General features: G+C 38.6%; 1 protein-coding gene across 8 annotated transcripts in view; it reads right to left on the reverse strand.

The window, feature by feature from the left end:
* The window catches only part of CADPS2 (calcium dependent secretion activator 2), a 491,293-nt gene that overhangs the window by 369,188 nt on the left and 104,932 nt on the right, over positions 1-17,173 (reverse strand). For all 8 annotated transcript variants that reach the window (XR_013992602.1, XR_013992603.1, XM_081038675.1 and 5 more), the window contains exon 2: positions 8,481-8,594. Coding sequence is in view for 6 of the 8 variants with exons in the window: in XM_081038675.1 (XP_080894801.1) it covers positions 8,481-8,594 (114 nt within the window). In the remaining 2 variants the exon portion in view is untranslated. The remainder of the gene's footprint in view (positions 1-8,480; positions 8,595-17,173) is intronic.

Consider the following 17,173-nt stretch of genomic DNA (forward strand, 5'->3'; position numbering starts at 1 on the left):
TGCCTAACCACTATGTTGTACACCTAAAACTAAAATAATACTGAATATCATCTATAATTTTAAAAACACAGTCACAGAATGTAAAGTACAGCATAAGGAATACAGTCGATGGTATTGTAACAGCTACACACAGTGTCAGAGGGGTAGTAGTAGACTTACTGAGGTTGTCACTTTGTGAGGTGTGTAAATATCTAATCACTATGTTGTTTTGTACACCTGAAACTAATAATAAAGTTAATGGTTACCAAACAAAGAAAGAAAATAAGTAAAAGGAGACAAACAAAGTCATCTGCTAAACGATTTCTGAGATGAATCAGCAGTGAGGTGGAGAGTTTGGATGATGGTGGTGGGTGTAGCAATGAAAAAATAAAGACTAGGCATCATTTGATGTTGGATTGTGTGAGGGTCAAAGAAAACAGTAGATGAAAACAACTACAAATGTTAAGCTCCGTTAATCAGAAAGTAGTAATGGTACTGGAAGAAAGGAAGCTGTGATCTAGGTAAGGCAGATAAACCGAATTTTTGTGAAGCCAGATACCATGTTGCTTGGGTTACATATGCAAATAACGTTAATATATAAAGGAAGCACTTTGGAAGGTAGTGTAAGATAAATCTGTAATAAGATACCAGCAAAAATCACCATGATATAATACAAAAATATATGTATTTCGGTTGGTGCTAAATCCACAGATACTGCTAGTAGTAGTGTGGTTTGTTGTCTACATTCATCCTGTAAGTAAACCTTAAATTTCACGTAGAGGTTAGTGACAATAAAGGTGTCATGTTTTCCCACCTGAGTTCACGGACTCCCTGAACACTATCCAGATGAAGAACCTCAGCTGTCAATCGCCACTCTTCAGTTTCTCTCTGAAGCCATCTCTTTTTCTCTCGGAGCACTGACCTGGTCCTTCCTCACCTCATAACTATGAATGATGGGAATGTGCCTGAAGGCTTACCAGAGTACAGACTGGTTAAGAGCAAGGCAGAACCCACGCGCCTGGAGGCGCCTGCACAGCATTTCACACAGAGCGGATGGTCAAAAGTTTCTGAGAGAAATGCATACAGATTTGATGTCATCCCCTTGGCTGAAAATATCAGGCATCTCCTAAACAGTTTCAAATTTGTCCAATAGCTGTCCTTCTTCAACACACCAAATCTTACCTAACCGGGTCAACCATTTTAAATAAAACACCCATCATAAACCAGGATTTGTAGGCAAAAGGCTCCTAATGATCTTATAGAAACAAGATTCTCCACCCTAAAGGTAACTTCAGTGACAAAATGAGTTATTTTTTAAACTTTAAAGTATTAATTAGTAGGGATTATGTCTTTAGTGTTTAGTGTTTTATGGGGTACCAAATGAAAACAGGCCTTTCAGTATTTTTTAAATGATTAATATAAAGGTAATTAAGTTGTATTAAGTAATTAAGTTGTATGTGCGTAATCTCAACCAAAAATGTACTAAGAAACAGATTTTAATGACTACCTTGGCCAGACATAGGCTTGCATATTTTTCCTGTTTAATGCTTTATACTCTGCAGGAGCTTATTCTATGCATTTTTATGACTATGAGAGAGAAAAGCTTTGAATGTACCGAGGTGAGAATAGCACCCATTGGGACTGGGCTAACAAGGATACATGTGATTCCTCTCAAAACCTGACCCCTGAAACCAAAGAAAAGACAGACTTTAAAAACAGAAGTTTAATGATAAAAAGGCCTATTGAGTAAATCTGATAGAATATAAGCAGGAGAAATGCATTTAACAGAATTAGGAGTGACATTTAAACAAGCACAAACTGCCTGACTCCTTCAGGGTCACAAAAAGAGTCAGGGAAATGGGATTATTTACCTCTGAAAACTTTTAGAAACTGAACAATGATCCAGGTCATCAAGGAAAACTTTATAACTCTAAAATTAAGGAGAGCTTTCTGAAACAAACAAACAAAAAACAAAACCAGCCACATGAGATACCGTTTGCCGAATGAGGTAGATAACTAACCAGAGTTGTTCGAAGAAATGTAACTTAACCTTAAGGTAAAAAGATAATTAATTTAAAGTAAAATAAATGACACTAAGCAACTTCCTGAAGAAAGAGCTTTCAAGTTAAAGAGCACTCCCCTTATTAATGAAGGAGTGACTGATCAAATGCAATCTATGGCCCAGCAGTCTGACCCATCAGGAAGATGGGACTCCTACTGCTCAGAGACCCTTGAAGCGTGAACTTGGCATTGTCCCTGAAGGAGAATGTGGCTCTGCTGACTCTGAATTTAATAAAAGAACCAAGAGGTTCCAGTAGACTGACGATTAGACACATTCCCAGATGTGTCTAAACTGTTCCTGAATCGTGATCGTCAGGCCAAAGTAAGACAAAACTGTGGCATAGCACAAAATAAGCACCTCAAGCCTGGCAAGGCTCTACCTTTGCAAGGTGGTACCCCTACATTCAGCACTCCTCTCTGGATTCAGAGAACTAGGAACACTAGCTACATGCGGTAAGCCACATGGGCTTTGCTCTTCATGGCTACCTGCCTTGGATTAAAATTCCACATCACTGGCCAAACCGGAAATCAGCACTAGGTCTATCCCACTCCCCACAGCCTCCCTACAAAAAAACAATATCATTTTATAAGAATAATGATGCAGAAGAAAAAAAGATTAAGAGTGCACACAGGTCAAGCCCTGCCCTCTACCACAAATTTGCTATGTGGGACTGAAAAATTCAGTTTCTTCTAAAAACACATGAAGAGAAGGAAAATGCTCTAACAAGATGATTCCCTCAGCTATCTTCAAGCAACAAAATTCTACAATGTCGAGACTACCTAGCCTTCATCACAAAATGGATGCCCTCAAGAATGCCAACAACTCTACACAACACACTGACAGGCAGCAGAAAGCAAACTACCCTAAATAGAAATAGGAACCTCAGACATGAAAAATGCATTTTCCAGATTCTTACAGAATGCCTTATTTAAAATGCCATCCTTAGAATTTAAGAAATGTGATGTGAAATAAAATGGCAACTATCAAAAATAACAAATGCAATGTGATCGGCAGAGCTCAATGCAAATTTAAAACCTCACTTCTCATTACCGGTTACTGGATTTCATCTATGAATGTGTTGACCTTTTTTTACACCTTCCTGCCACAGGCTGCCAATCTTGGTTTACTTAGCAATCATCAACTACGAAAAAAGACCTTTTCCATAGCATTATTGCAAAGTTTAAAAGATATTTTGACAGGTCAAACATCCCTTGGAATGTGAAGAGTAAATCTTCCTATTCTAAAGTAAAATGAAAAAGAAATTTTCATCAAAATATTTAAACGCAGCTATCCCCAGCCCCTTTACCTCTAGCTTGCATACACAAGACTAAGAAATGCTCAGGTTGTGCGTATCAATTCTAAAAAGTAAGGTCTTTACATTAAAAAATAAATAAATAAATAAATACATACATACATACATACATACATAAATAAATAAAAGCCTTAAAAGGCTCTCAGTTTTTACAGGCCAACCATTAAACACTTGCACTTAACTTGTAAATAAATATTAAGAGTCAGATAACATCAGGGAAAGAGAGTAATAAAAGAAATGACACCAAACTGATTGCTGGCGGTGGGAAGCTGCAGCAGATACCCCCAGGAAGCCGATTTAGGAAGAAGCTGACTGATAAAGTCAAGTCCTTTGGTGTTCTGGACTAGGAAGTAAGATATATAGATTTTTTTTTTGTACATGACTCTGTATAAAAGTTCAAAAGCCATAGCCTGGAGATTTATCCTGGAACTACAGCATCAAGTCATGCCTCCCCGCATACCCCTTTGTTTTTTGTTCTTTATATTTTGTACATGTAAGAGCATGCAAGGAAAGAAAAGGGAAAACTATAAAGAAACAAATTAACTCTCAGAGCCCTGTGTAATTGGAAGGAGCTTCAGAGATCATCCCCCTTCAACAGAGCGGGTAATAGGCACACAGCAATGACATAAGCTACTAATGCATTAGCTCTATTCACAGAGCTACTAACCCAAGAAGGGTGGTAGCTGGAATGAGGACGGGGAGGGAGACGTATGGTGCAAACCACTGTCACCAATGATTTATGAACAAGAAAATGCAATCCAAAGGAAATAAAACGGGATGCAGTCTCCACTTGTAATGTGAACATGTCTTTCTAGTAGAACAGGAAATGAATGAGTATCAGAGTTTCATGTGTATAAGAGAGAAACACCAAACTGTTATAGGAGTTATTTATAGATTTTGGAATTATAGGTGATATTTGTTTGCTTTTCAAATAATTAGAACTTTAATTTTTAGAATAGTTTTAGGGTTATAGAAACTACAGAACCATAGAATACAAGTTTAGAAGGAACATAAAAGCCCATCCATGCTTCTGAAGTATCTTCAAGGTAACACAAAACCATGAAACTAAGCACAGTCGCAATCCAAAGTAATTCCATAGCAATACTGAAGTGATACTTTTAGAAAAACAGAATTACGGGAAAATAAGAGTAAAGAACAATATACACAATTTCTAGATAGAGCAGGAAGTGCTGACGTACTCATTCACTTAGGCCACAAGTACTTGCTGAACACATCTGTGTGCTACACACTGGGATACAGTGGTAACCAGGACAGAAATGATTCCTTCATGGAACATATACGAGTATTCTAGAAGTTGTAAGATCTAAGTCAACACATTTCTCAAATAACAGTGTGAATCAAAATGAACCAGGTGCAAGTGCAAAATTCAGATGCTCTGTCTCCAGGAATTCCGATTCCATAGGTCTTGGACAGAACCTAAGTGTTGTTTTTAATAAGCTTTAGTGGAAAGACTGAGGTTTTAGCTCCGCTATTAATTAGCTGTGCAGCTTTGGGCACAAGTCACTTACCTTCATCTCTAAGATGGAAATAATTCTGTTTAAAAGGTTTATTCTACAGAATAAAAATATTGTTTTAAGTGCTTCACACAGTACTTGGTGCAGTTGTATTCGAAATGGCAACTGTGAAATAATTGTGGCATACCAGAAAGAGTCTGGATTCACATTTAACTTAGATGCTTACCAAATATACAACACTGGCCATGTCTTTTAACCTCTGTGAGCTTTAGTTTATATTTATGTAATTTATGGGTAGTAATATTTGCACTCTTTATCACACAGAGATAATTGAAGAAAAAAGTTAGGTATTTTGGGTAAGCTATAAAAATACTCCATAAAGGCAATAATTAATAGTAGAGACTGCCAGCATTGTTAGTCATAGCAAAGTACACAAAATTTTCATTAAAAAAGGGGAAAGGATTTTTGTGGAGGGAAAAAATTGAAAAGCAACTTTTTTACCTTATTTTTCCAACAAAATGTACTTACTCATTCAAGAGTTTGAGTACCAACTGTATGCCACCTGGGAAATAACTCCTCAGATTTAATCAGAAATGTAGTCTTCCATAAACCCATTACTAATATCAAAAATCTTAGCGCTTCGAGGGTTGCATAAACACAAGTTGGAAACAATCTCACAAGTAAACACTGGCTGGAAATACATCCAAACAAACAGAAAACACTTAGTCACCCAGTCCAACCACCTCTTCCATACTTACACCTCTCTCTGCTAACAAGCCTGCCAAATAATCATTGAATTCCATTGATTAGCCATCTACCAGTTGTAAAATAGTCATCTGGGGATATTTTAGAAGCACAGATGTTGAAATTCTGCTTCCGTAAGCCCAGCACGGCTCCAGGATGAGCATGTGCAGTGAGCCTCCTACATGACTGTGAAGAAAAGGCAGGGTCTGGCCGCCAGTGACCTGCACTCACCGGTTCATTCCATATACGGCCAGTGCAACCAAACTCCAGAGGCATTAGGCTGAAATCTTTACTTCAGTTTCCACCTTAGTCCTACTTTTATTCTTCAGGCTACGTACAACACAAACCTAATCCATCTCCCAGCTAAATATCTCTAGTTCCTTTAAGCAACTTACAAACTATGTTTTAAGCCTGATAACCCTGAATGTGTCCATATCTTTTTGTTTATATGTCGTGCCCAGAAGAAAACAGAATCCTTGCTTAGAATACAGTGGGCCTACTCTCTCCTTCATTAGAGTGACAATATATTTTCATGAATACAGCTTAAGTGCGCCTTTTATGAAACTGCAGCCACATTATATTACAACTACTTCTTTTAAATACACTTTGAAATATTTTTGATTCAGACCAAAGTTGCAAATATAGTTCCAGTTTTCCTAATGTTACATGTACAGGGCTACAGTACATTCACTGAAACCAAAAAAGACCTCACTGTTTTATTTTTTTGTTTTGTTTTGTTTTTTTGTTTTATTTTTTTAAATTATATCTTTTTACACAAATTAGTTCTCTGAGCCGCATTTCCTTCATTCTGAACACAGACTTTTGATTTCTCTCTTTTTTTTAGAACATAGTGCAAGTAAAGGGCTTTACGTTTTATCTTTTAAGATTGGGGCAATATTTCATCTTGTAAGACTTGGACGCAAGGACTTGCAACGTGAAATGTATCACCCTCTGCTTAAGATTTTTGAGGTCCTACGCTTGCTGAGATATTCTGAGTCAAGGTCCAGTCAAACAGCATCAGCTTTTGCCACTACACATTCATGTTGTCATGTGGGAGACGCTGCTCACTGCACCATTTGTTGTGAGGGAGACCATGCTCACTGCACCATTTGTCGTGAGGGAGACCATGCTCACTGCGCCATTTGTCGTGTGAGGCGGCCTGCGAGGTCTCGGGTCCCGCTCCCCACATAAGAGCACAGAATATGGTTAGGCCAAAAAGGAACAGCCACGGAGCCACAGGTAGGGGAGTCATACCACTATAGTCTCACTGGAGGCTGGATCCACACGACCTGCAACCTGATGTGCACTTCTCTGCCTGCCAACCAACCAACTGACCAACCAACACAGCTGCAGCAGAAATATCGGTGGCTAATTGGCTAACTGGTTACAGCTGATGACCAACTAGTCACAGCTGATGGCCTCTACTACCCAGGCCAGCACCCCTCCACGTGAGGCCGAGAGCCTGGAAACTGCTCTCTAGGACTCTGTCTTCATACCTGCCCTACACATATTTGATAAACAAAACTTCTGCATTCTCATCCAATTCAACAGGCCAAGGCCTGGGCAAATATGAACCTCCCTCAGGGTGCATTAAGTAATTTCTGATACATCCCATCAATGAATCGCAAATTCACCCATTGTATGTAAATCCACTTACTTTATTTTCACACAGATATTATTCCCTGTCTCCAGGAAGTTCAGACACATTGAGTCTTTCCATTTGTGGGGACAGAGCCAGAAGCGCCGTTTCCAGGCTCTCGCCCTCATGTGGAAAGGTGCTCCATTCGGGTAGTAAATGGCCATCAACTGTGATGGATGGCCATCAGCAGTGGCTAGTTGGCCGTCAGCTGTAACCAGTGAGCCATTGGCCACTAATATAACTGCCGTGGATACGCTAGCAGCAAATGGGGGCTGGCAAGAAGATGGTGGCTGAGCTGGCAAGCACAGATTGCAGTTAGCAAGTGGGGCTGGTTGGTTGGCAGAGAAGAGGATGTCAAGTTGCAGATCATGTGGTTCCTGTTTCCTGTGTCTCCAACCCAGACACCAGCAAGAATATAGTGGTATGACTCCTGTATCTATGGCTCCATGGGTGCTCCTTTTTGGCTTCACCATATCCTGCATTCTTATGTGGGGAGCAGGACCAGAGACCCCACAGGACACCCTGCGTGACACCATTTTTGTTTTTTACTAGTCTAATATATGTTTGCGTGTTTGGCTTCTTCAACTGAAATGTTTAGAGCATCTACACAGTGGAAGGAATCCATTCCCCAAATGACTCTGAAATACTTAGGAAAAAAGGGAACTCTCTAAATCTAACATCTACTGGCAACTCACTGAAGCAGCTAATGACCATGTGGAAACACCGGTGCGCATGGGAAATCCGTAGAGAATTTCTGATGAGACACAGATTAAAATCAGAAGAAATAGCAAGGCGGTATTGGTAGTATTATTCCTATAGGAAGAACAGAGGACTCAATTTATCCTCTTGAAATTAGTTACTGGTCTTAATTATTATAAATCCTAGGGAACAAAATGGCAGAGGATAGCAATTTAGTAGTGAAATCCCAATTCAAAAGGATAATTTAGACATGTGGTCCCAAAGATAGCTATACTCAGTCATATCAATCAATGCCAATAGATTTTTCTAAACTGTTTACTTCTCCTCAAAAGATGTAAATAATTTTCAATTCTGTTTATCTCTGAAAACCAGGCTGTGGAATTATAGTTTTTAAATTGCAAAATAAATTTGACAATGCTTTTAGGAAGGTTGAAAACTCACGGCCGTTTTTTTGTTCGTTTTCTTTTTTTTTTTATTCCCACAGCAGCGAGTTTCTTAAAATGGGAAATCCATTTAAAAAAAATGTTAAGACAGCATCAGAATGCCAAAAACAAAGCTCTTCCAACTTACCTCATAGTAACTCCGAACTGCGTTGCAAAAGGCTTCATCGGCTACAATTTGGGTTTCCCCGTTGAGGAACGCCTGGAACCGTTCCTTCAGTAACTGCAATTGTTGCTTGTTAAGCTGTAAGAAAAACAGAAAATGAGCTGAAAAATTAGCCAATCCATGAAATGTAATAATTGTCAAAAGTTACATTTGCTATATATGTATGTTTATTAGACTTGACACCTAGAGTTAGCTTTATGGTAAAGAAAAAGAAAAGCTAAAAAATCATACTATGTACACTTATGGCTCAATCATAAAATGTTTCCTGTTCAGTTTTTCCATATACTCTGGAATCCTGATCCTGCAATGAAATCCAAATTTCTACCCCAGATGGAATTCCTGTGTTTGTTACCCTGGTCTCTTTGCAGAGATAGGAAAAAACTATACTTTGAATGAGAAATTAACTTGTGCAAAGTTGCCCGCTGTCCAGAAGAAAGAGGGCAGAGCAAATGAGCATGATGGAGGTGAGTGGAAAACCATCAGCTGTGGACAAGAGATAATGGGGAGGAAGCCTACAAAGGACAGAGGGGCTCTGAGAAAGAATCCTCTGGAAAGGACATCTGTTAGATGCCAAAGTCTGGATTCCATGAACAAATATGTCTGTTCAATGTCTGAGTTGAGACTGATAAAGGAATGACCAGGAGAGACAAATCCCAAAGAGAACAGAGGCACACCTGGTGGGCAGTGACTGAACGTTTAAGAGCGTTGGGTTTAGAGCTGTGGGACCTAGAAGGGAGCGCAAGTTTACAATCCCATTTCCTCACCTGGGGTCTAGCTGCCATGATTGTTACTGAGGGAGGGTTGGCCGTGAACTATGACTTACCCACGTGTCCTCCAGTCATCAACTACCAGCAGAGTCAGATACTTAATCTGCAGGACCCAGTACTAAATGAGAATGAGGAGCCCCTTGTTAAAAAAGTTAAGAATTTCAGGACAGCGACAACAGGGCGTAAAACCAAGCTTGGGGCCCTTCTGAGCACAGAACCCTGTGCAGCAGTAGGGCCATTAACCTCACTGGAGGGAGGGCATACTTGGTCACACAGAAGCATTTTCTAATGCCTAACTGGACAGAGAACAACATAGTCTTACAGATAAAACAACAAATCCTGAGATGCATAACGAACAGGAGTGGTGTGATCTTTCCATTTCATTTCATCCTCATCGGACTATTAAGAAACTCAGTCCAGTTCCGGATTCTAGAGAGAGATGGGAAGCATTTGGAAATATGCTAAGGATAAAATGATTCAAGGATTCGAAAGACTACACAAACTGGTATGATTTAGCTTCAAAAAGAAGGTTGATATAAAAGAAATTTAAATATGTTCAAAAAAGATTACTAAAATGCCATTCAGATACGAGAGATAAACGCTTGCCAAGATGGGTTTTATTTAGGAGTCTGACAAACAAGACAGTTTGTAAAGACATTGTTGCTGGTAGGAGCAGGCTGATAAAGAAGTGTCCTATCGTCCTTTGGTGTATAAAAACTTCTCCCCGAGCAGTGAAGAGAGGAGAAGACCGTTTCATGTCTTTACTAAGGTGATTTCCTTCATTTTAGGGAAAGCTAAATGAAGCTGCAATGCATGAACATCACCATTATATTACATCCTCCACTTCTATAATATGAGGAGAATAAAAGCAAGGACCTTTTGTGTGTGTGTACTAACAAGGCAAATTCAGTCTATGCCTTTAGCTGTCATCAGGGTTCACAAAAAAGGACCAGATGTTAATAGGACAGCAATTGCTGTGAACAAGAAGCTGGGAGCACTTCGGTTGCCAAGCCCTGGGAACTGCCAGGAAGAGCTTCAACTTGCAAACCAAGAGTCCAGGCAAAATGGAAATGTATGTGGGAATAACGATAAATTGGTTGGAACCTTAACTACCATTTGTCCCAACCCTCATTTGAGACATACAATAAATATCATTCAAAAACTAGAATCTGTGGATTTCTTCTTTCAATTGTCTTTCATCAGACATTTTGTTCTTCAAAAATTCTTCTAAATCTTTGTCATTTCTAGTTTACCAGTGTATATGTAACTTTAGCCATTATATCAATGAATTACTTTTGGGTGTTTATGTCATGGAAAATTCATGAATACAAATCAAGGAAAAGAGATTTGAGCAAAGCATCTTCCTGGAAACTCCAACAATGTTGGTATAGTTCACAAAACATGTCAGATGCCCTTGGATAAATATCAGGCTTCAATTTTTAAATGAATAAAAATTACTGCAGTTACATTTAAGACATAAAATGACAACATTATGCAGTCTAAGACAAAAATCATATACAAACACTCAATAAATGGACACTTCATTTTATCTTTCGACATAAAAGAGAAAAGAAAAAAAGGAAATGAAATTTAAAATCTAGCAGTAGGGATATCTATCAGAAAGCAGGGTTCCTTAAATGCTGTTTGCATTACCAAAATAAGCTAAATTACATATCAACAAATAGAGACCAAAGGAATAGGCCCAAGTAATAGACACAAATACAATCAGAGATATACTATAAAATACCTTTAAAACATCTAAAATCAGTTGTAAAAGATGGTCTATTCAATCAATGGTTTTAGAATAACTGGGAAGACATGTAGAAGAAAATTAAACTGGACCATAACATATACTATTACAGTCCAAATGAATTAAAACCTTTAATGTAAAAAGATGAAACCATAAAGGTACTAAATGAAAAAAATAAATGGGAGAATTCCTTTAAACGCTGGTTTGAGAAAGACATTCCTAACAACGAATCAAAATTCACATGTCATAAATTTAATTGCATAAACATTAAAAATAAATTTAGCATGACAAAAAAATACCATAAGCAAAATCATTGGAAAAGACTAACCAGAAAAAAAAACAAACTTGTTTGTAATTCATATCCTAAAGAGCTAATTTTCAAACACATGGATCCTAGAAATTGATGAGAATGTGACCAATAATCCAATAGAAAAATGGACAAAATGGATACACAGAGAAATGACTCTTTATCTTGAAAGCATGCCTAACTTCATTCATAAACAAAAAATGCAAATCAAATCCTACATGAGAGAAGGATTCTGGGAAGTAGGTAGAGTAGGAAGCACCAGAAATGTGCCTCCCACCTAGACAACAACGGCACTGGCAGTATCTGATGTAACTATTTTGGACCTCTGGAGTCTACTAAGGGCTTGCAACTTAGAGGGGAAATCTTGAATGAGACTGCAGTTAATTTGAGTCAATCTCAACTCTTCCAACAGCAGCAATTACCCATTCCCCACCCCTCAGCCCTATGGTAGCAAAAAAGAAAAACGCCAACAACCTACATTTTCATAGATACCTAAGTGAATAATACTACATTCAAACAATGGTAATACTGTTAGCTCTACAAAAGGAATGAAAATGTTCTCTTACGTACTGATATGAAAAGATCTTCAATTTATCTTGGGAAAGGAAGCTAGCTATAGATCAGTATGTAAAATAAACCACCACTGCCATAGAAAAGAGGCAAAATCAGACCTTGTATTTAATTTGCTTCCATATGCTGTCAGAAACTATGGAAGAAGGATGGCTGGGGGAGCTGGACAGACGGAAAATAAGAGTGAAAAAGATTTTTCAACATATACCACCACTTCATTCACTTTGGATTTTAAATCACAAAATCCTTTGTATCTAATAAAATTTTTATTTAGATTTAATTAAGCTATAATAGCAACTTCGGACATCTTTAAACTCAGAACGATTATGATACATCACACAGTTTAAATCTGGCCATCCTGCAGGGAAACTGGACAACAAACCAATTGACTTTCACAATTCTTCATTCAGGTAGAAGATGTGAACTTGACTGTAATCCATTTTTAACATTTCAAGGTTGAGAATTTCCAAGAAACTTAGATTTGGGGCGCGGGGGGAGGAGGGCTTCAACATGAATGGCTTTAATTAAAACAAGTATCCATCAGAGATGCCGAACTATAGAGGAGAATGTTCTAGAGCAGGAGAGGCAGTACCAGCCCCTCACAGGCAATTAAAAGACAATGGGAGCCACACACCATGGACAACACACTTTTGCAATCAATGCATTGATTTTTACACAATCCATACCACGGAGTCTCTCAGCCTCCACCTGAGCCTATTAAACCTAACACACACACACACACACACACACACACACACACACACACACACTCACACACACATCCCCTACTTTATTATCTCACAATGAGGCCAATTCTAATTTTGGACAGTTATGAAAAACTGAAGCCTGCTTCCCTATGACTTTCAGACAATCCCAGTTTCATGCAGTCTAAGACAAAACAGACTGTTACTTTCCTTCTGTGACACAGCAGTTCAGGAACTTGAAGACAGATACTGGATTATTTGTGAGTCTTCTCTTTCCCAGAATAAACTTTGCTAGTTCCCCCAACATCTTAAGGGTACGCTCCAGTTTGCCCATAAATTAAGCATTCAACAGTTAAATTAAAAAAACAAAAACTAAGAAAGCACTTTGAAATCTGTAATATTATGCAAATAAACTCCTAAAATAACAATGTCCCTCCTAAAATATACTGGAAAGACTCATCATGCTTCTCCTAGAATAGCGAGCCCAACACAGAGACAAGTGGGAGAACCATTTCCCACATTCTAAGCACTCTCTGTCTATTAATTCAAACTAAAAACAAATTAACTCTTCTTGGCAGTCACATCCTCTGACTAATGTTGTGCTTATAATCAACAAAAATTTCTGAAATATTCTTACCTGTGCTTCACTAAGCTATGTTTCATCTCACTAGATTTATTTGGTCCATTGGTCCAGTTGATGACGATTTTTTTTTTTTTTTTTTTTTTAGATTTCTAATTCCTTCACCCAATGACCAGAGGGCTCTCCTAGCTTCGTTATATCCATTAACATAATAAGGTATTATCCGTCATCTTCATCCAGGTCATTATAAAAACCTCCATCAGTTCAGGCAGGATTAAGGAAAGAAGCGGGAAACCTATCATTACGTGGATTCATCCAGTTTGATACAATCAGTAAACATTCTTTGGGGCATTTGATTTTATTCAGCCTATACTTTACTTTTGCCCATATACTGTCTTCATACTAGTACATCTGCCAAAGAATGATTAAGATATTTTTCAAAAATAAAGAAACATTTAACCAGTAGAAATTATCTAATGGAAATTTTAAAAGTGCTTTCTACATGAAACTAAGTGGCAGATCGTTAACTAGAACATAAATATCTGTGCAAACATCTAAATACAACCAAGAAATTGCCTTATAAAAAGAACACTTCACATACTGACAGTAAAGGCTACATTTTATAAATCCTGGCTGCCAGTGATAATTTATCCATAACAATAATTGTTACAGAAAAAATAATTAACTTCCAGAGGTCAGAGATGTTTTATGTTTCTTAGGTTTTCCTTTTTTCATTTTTTTTTTTAATGTTCAAATTAAATTCTAGCCTTTCCATTCTAAGGCATGATCCACCGTGTACTAATGCCAGGACCCCGATTCCGGCCGGAGACCAGCCATTATGCCGCTCAGGACCCAGCCACCACTGGTGTGCGGAGTTGCCCTGACCTGTGGTTCCATCACATGTCTCGACACTCAGTGGGTGCTGCGTGACGTCCTGGTGAGTAAAGGTGATCACAGATTTCACAGCACAGTGGCAGGTAACTAGTGGGTACTGCCTCTCTGGGAATGGAGAGTGAGGCGGTGGTGTGCACCTTAAAGCAAGGTAGAAAAATACACTTTATTTCAAGGAGGTAAAAGGATTTACTCCAGGCACAGATGGTCTCTGAAATGCACAATGGCACAGCTTTAATGCCTGTTAACTCGAAATGTAGTAAAAGATATTAACAGGGAAAGACTAAAGAGTAGGTGCTTTTTCTTTTTCCATTCCTGTGAACTCTTTGTCAAAAGATCTCTATAAAGCCACTGGGGTCAAATAATTTACATTTCTGAAACAATGGATCTCCCCCAAATGCATATCAGAACAGAATAACAGAGGGGCGCTGATCACCTTATTATATATTATACAACCTGTTGGCAGGCACTGCTATTAATAGTTTCCTATCCCAATAACTTTTCTTGTCCACTTCTAAGCCCAGAATTTACAACAGTGAACATGCCCATCTAAGACTACAAATGGCTGCCTCACTTGGCCATGGACAAATGACCAAATTAAGACCAATGAGATATAAGCGAAAGTGTGTCTGACACCCAGGAAACCATAAAAGGCAGCTGAAGCAGACATTGTTTGCTTTTCTCTTTGCTCTTTTCCTACTGGCTAGAATTTGATGTGCCAGCTAGAACTACCAACTTGGCCCACGAAGATTCTGAAACTCGAGACAGAGCCTGAGACTTCTAATGTGGAGCAGCCAGTACAACTCTGAACGGCTACCTCCCAGTGTCCTTTATGTGAGAGAGAAATAAACCTTTCTATGTCCAGACTACTCTGATTTGGGGTTTATGGTGGAATATGTGGCTGAACCAAATCCTAACCGATGCAAATTCCAGTGAGATACCCAACTGGGGGAAATGCCATAGTACTGGTAAGGTTTATCTTAATTAATTTAAAAATAAAATATTCCTTCTGTATGTTATTTTATATGAAAAAAACTCCTTATCCAATGAACTTACCCACTGAACAAGGAATGCCAAAGTCTAAGGTAACTGAAGATAGACTGAAAATAAAGTTATTTTGACAAAGTGAAATTTATTGTCCCACAGTGTTGAAAAGTGGGGATTGAAAAGCCCCAAATCTGCAAATACCACTTTAACATATTTTATAATAAAATCTATTAGTATAGTGACGAGTACAGAACAGCAAAATCCCATTGCATTGTGAACAAATGGGCTCCGGCTAGATTGACTCAGCCACTAAGTGAACTACTTCTATGCACATTCTCACTGATCTACTAGAATTCTGTCCTCAGCAAAATCATACACCATTACGGGATCTTCTCGGGGGAGGAGGGCTGCTGGCAATCCTGACACTGGGAATGTTAACAAAATCCATGAAGTCGATGAATTCTCTTGCTGCATGGTACCGGACATGTTCCATGCAGGTCTCATTAAATCTTCCTAAGTTTCCTATAAAATGTTTACCTCATTTTACAAATGGGCAACTAAGCTCAAAGAAGTTAAGCACCTTGCCTAATTTCACATTTACTAAGAGGCAGGGGCAGAGTTTGAACCAGTATTGCACCAGTCACCACATTATTTTCTGTTTTGCTCACAGCCACATTTTTTTTCAATAAGAGGTGTTTACCCCTGTCTGATATATCATATATAGCTTCGATGTATTTATTTGCTTAGGATTTAAACCTCTACTAGAATAAAATCTGCTTTAGGATAAGAACTTGATTTTGGCTCACAGCTCTAATCCCATACTACAACAATGCTTAGCATATAGATTATATAAATATACACATATTCATTTATGTTAAGAATGAACAAAGGACAAACAAATGGCAGCTGGTTGCTATGAACCTATTACTAGGATGGCCACATCTACTCACAGGCTCACCTGCCCCCACCAAAGTTGTTTTATCATGCAATGACAAAAACTCAAGATTACCTCAAACAATCATAATGGATGAGAACACAGCCTCTCATCCATAGCATCCCCTATCTCAATAATCAGTAAAATTATATATGACTAATGGGGCAGTAGGTGAGTAATGAAAATCCCAGGCTCTGGTGTAAAACAACTGCTGTCTGTATCCAGGAACCGCCCCCCTGCCCCAGTGTGGAGGGTCTCCAGGCAGGTCACTTAACCTCAGGACCTCAAGGCCTCAAGTTCTTCATTTAAACAATGGAGGTAGTAATAACACATTTAATAGGGCTGGTGCAAGAAATAAGATAATAGAAAACAGTGCTTAACACACAGATTAAATGCTTTGTAACTGCTAGCTCCTATTTTAGAAATACATGGTAATTTCATTTCAGCCATTGCAGAAGCCAGAGACAAAAACGAATTTTATGAATGGGTGGAGATGAATGACACACAACAGACTTTCCAGAGCCATGCTGTCCCACACGGTGGTCACTAACCAACATGACTCCTGAGCACTTGAACTGTGGCTGGTCCCAGCTGACATCTGCTCCAAGCCTAACACACAGAGTTCAAATACTCTGGGCAACAAAAAAAAGAATATGAAACATCTCACTAATAGTTGCATATTGGTTACATGTTGAAAGGGTTTTGCATATATGAGATAAAATAAATTATTAAAATGACTTTCATCTCTTTGATCTTTCCTGTTTTAATATGGCTCCTTGAAAGTGTTAAATTATATAAGTGGCTCACGTTATATTTCAATTGGACAGCAGTGTTATGGAGACGTGTGTGATGGCCGAGTGTCCCTTGAGGACACAGAAGACCATGGCCTTGCTGTACCTGAAAAGCAGGTGTGGCCTCACTCACAGCAGCAGGCCCCACAATAACTGAACATGTGACCAAGGCCTGTGGTCTGACTGAAGAGAAACTGAACAAGGACCAACATGCAATACCTAAGTATTTGCCTAGGATTTTTCATTGTTAGAGAGTAAAGTCCCATGTTATGGAATAGAAAACAGACTGAGAGATTAAGTTAGGTCACAGAACCAGGACCCTAACCTTGTTTCCTGAACCCAAGTGGACAGTTTTCCCCCGTCACTGGATGCCCCC

This window comes from Rhinolophus hipposideros (genome assembly GCF_964194185.1).
Source record: "Rhinolophus hipposideros genome assembly, chromosome: 25".
NCBI classification, from domain to species: Eukaryota; Metazoa; Chordata; class Mammalia; order Chiroptera; family Rhinolophidae; genus Rhinolophus; species Rhinolophus hipposideros.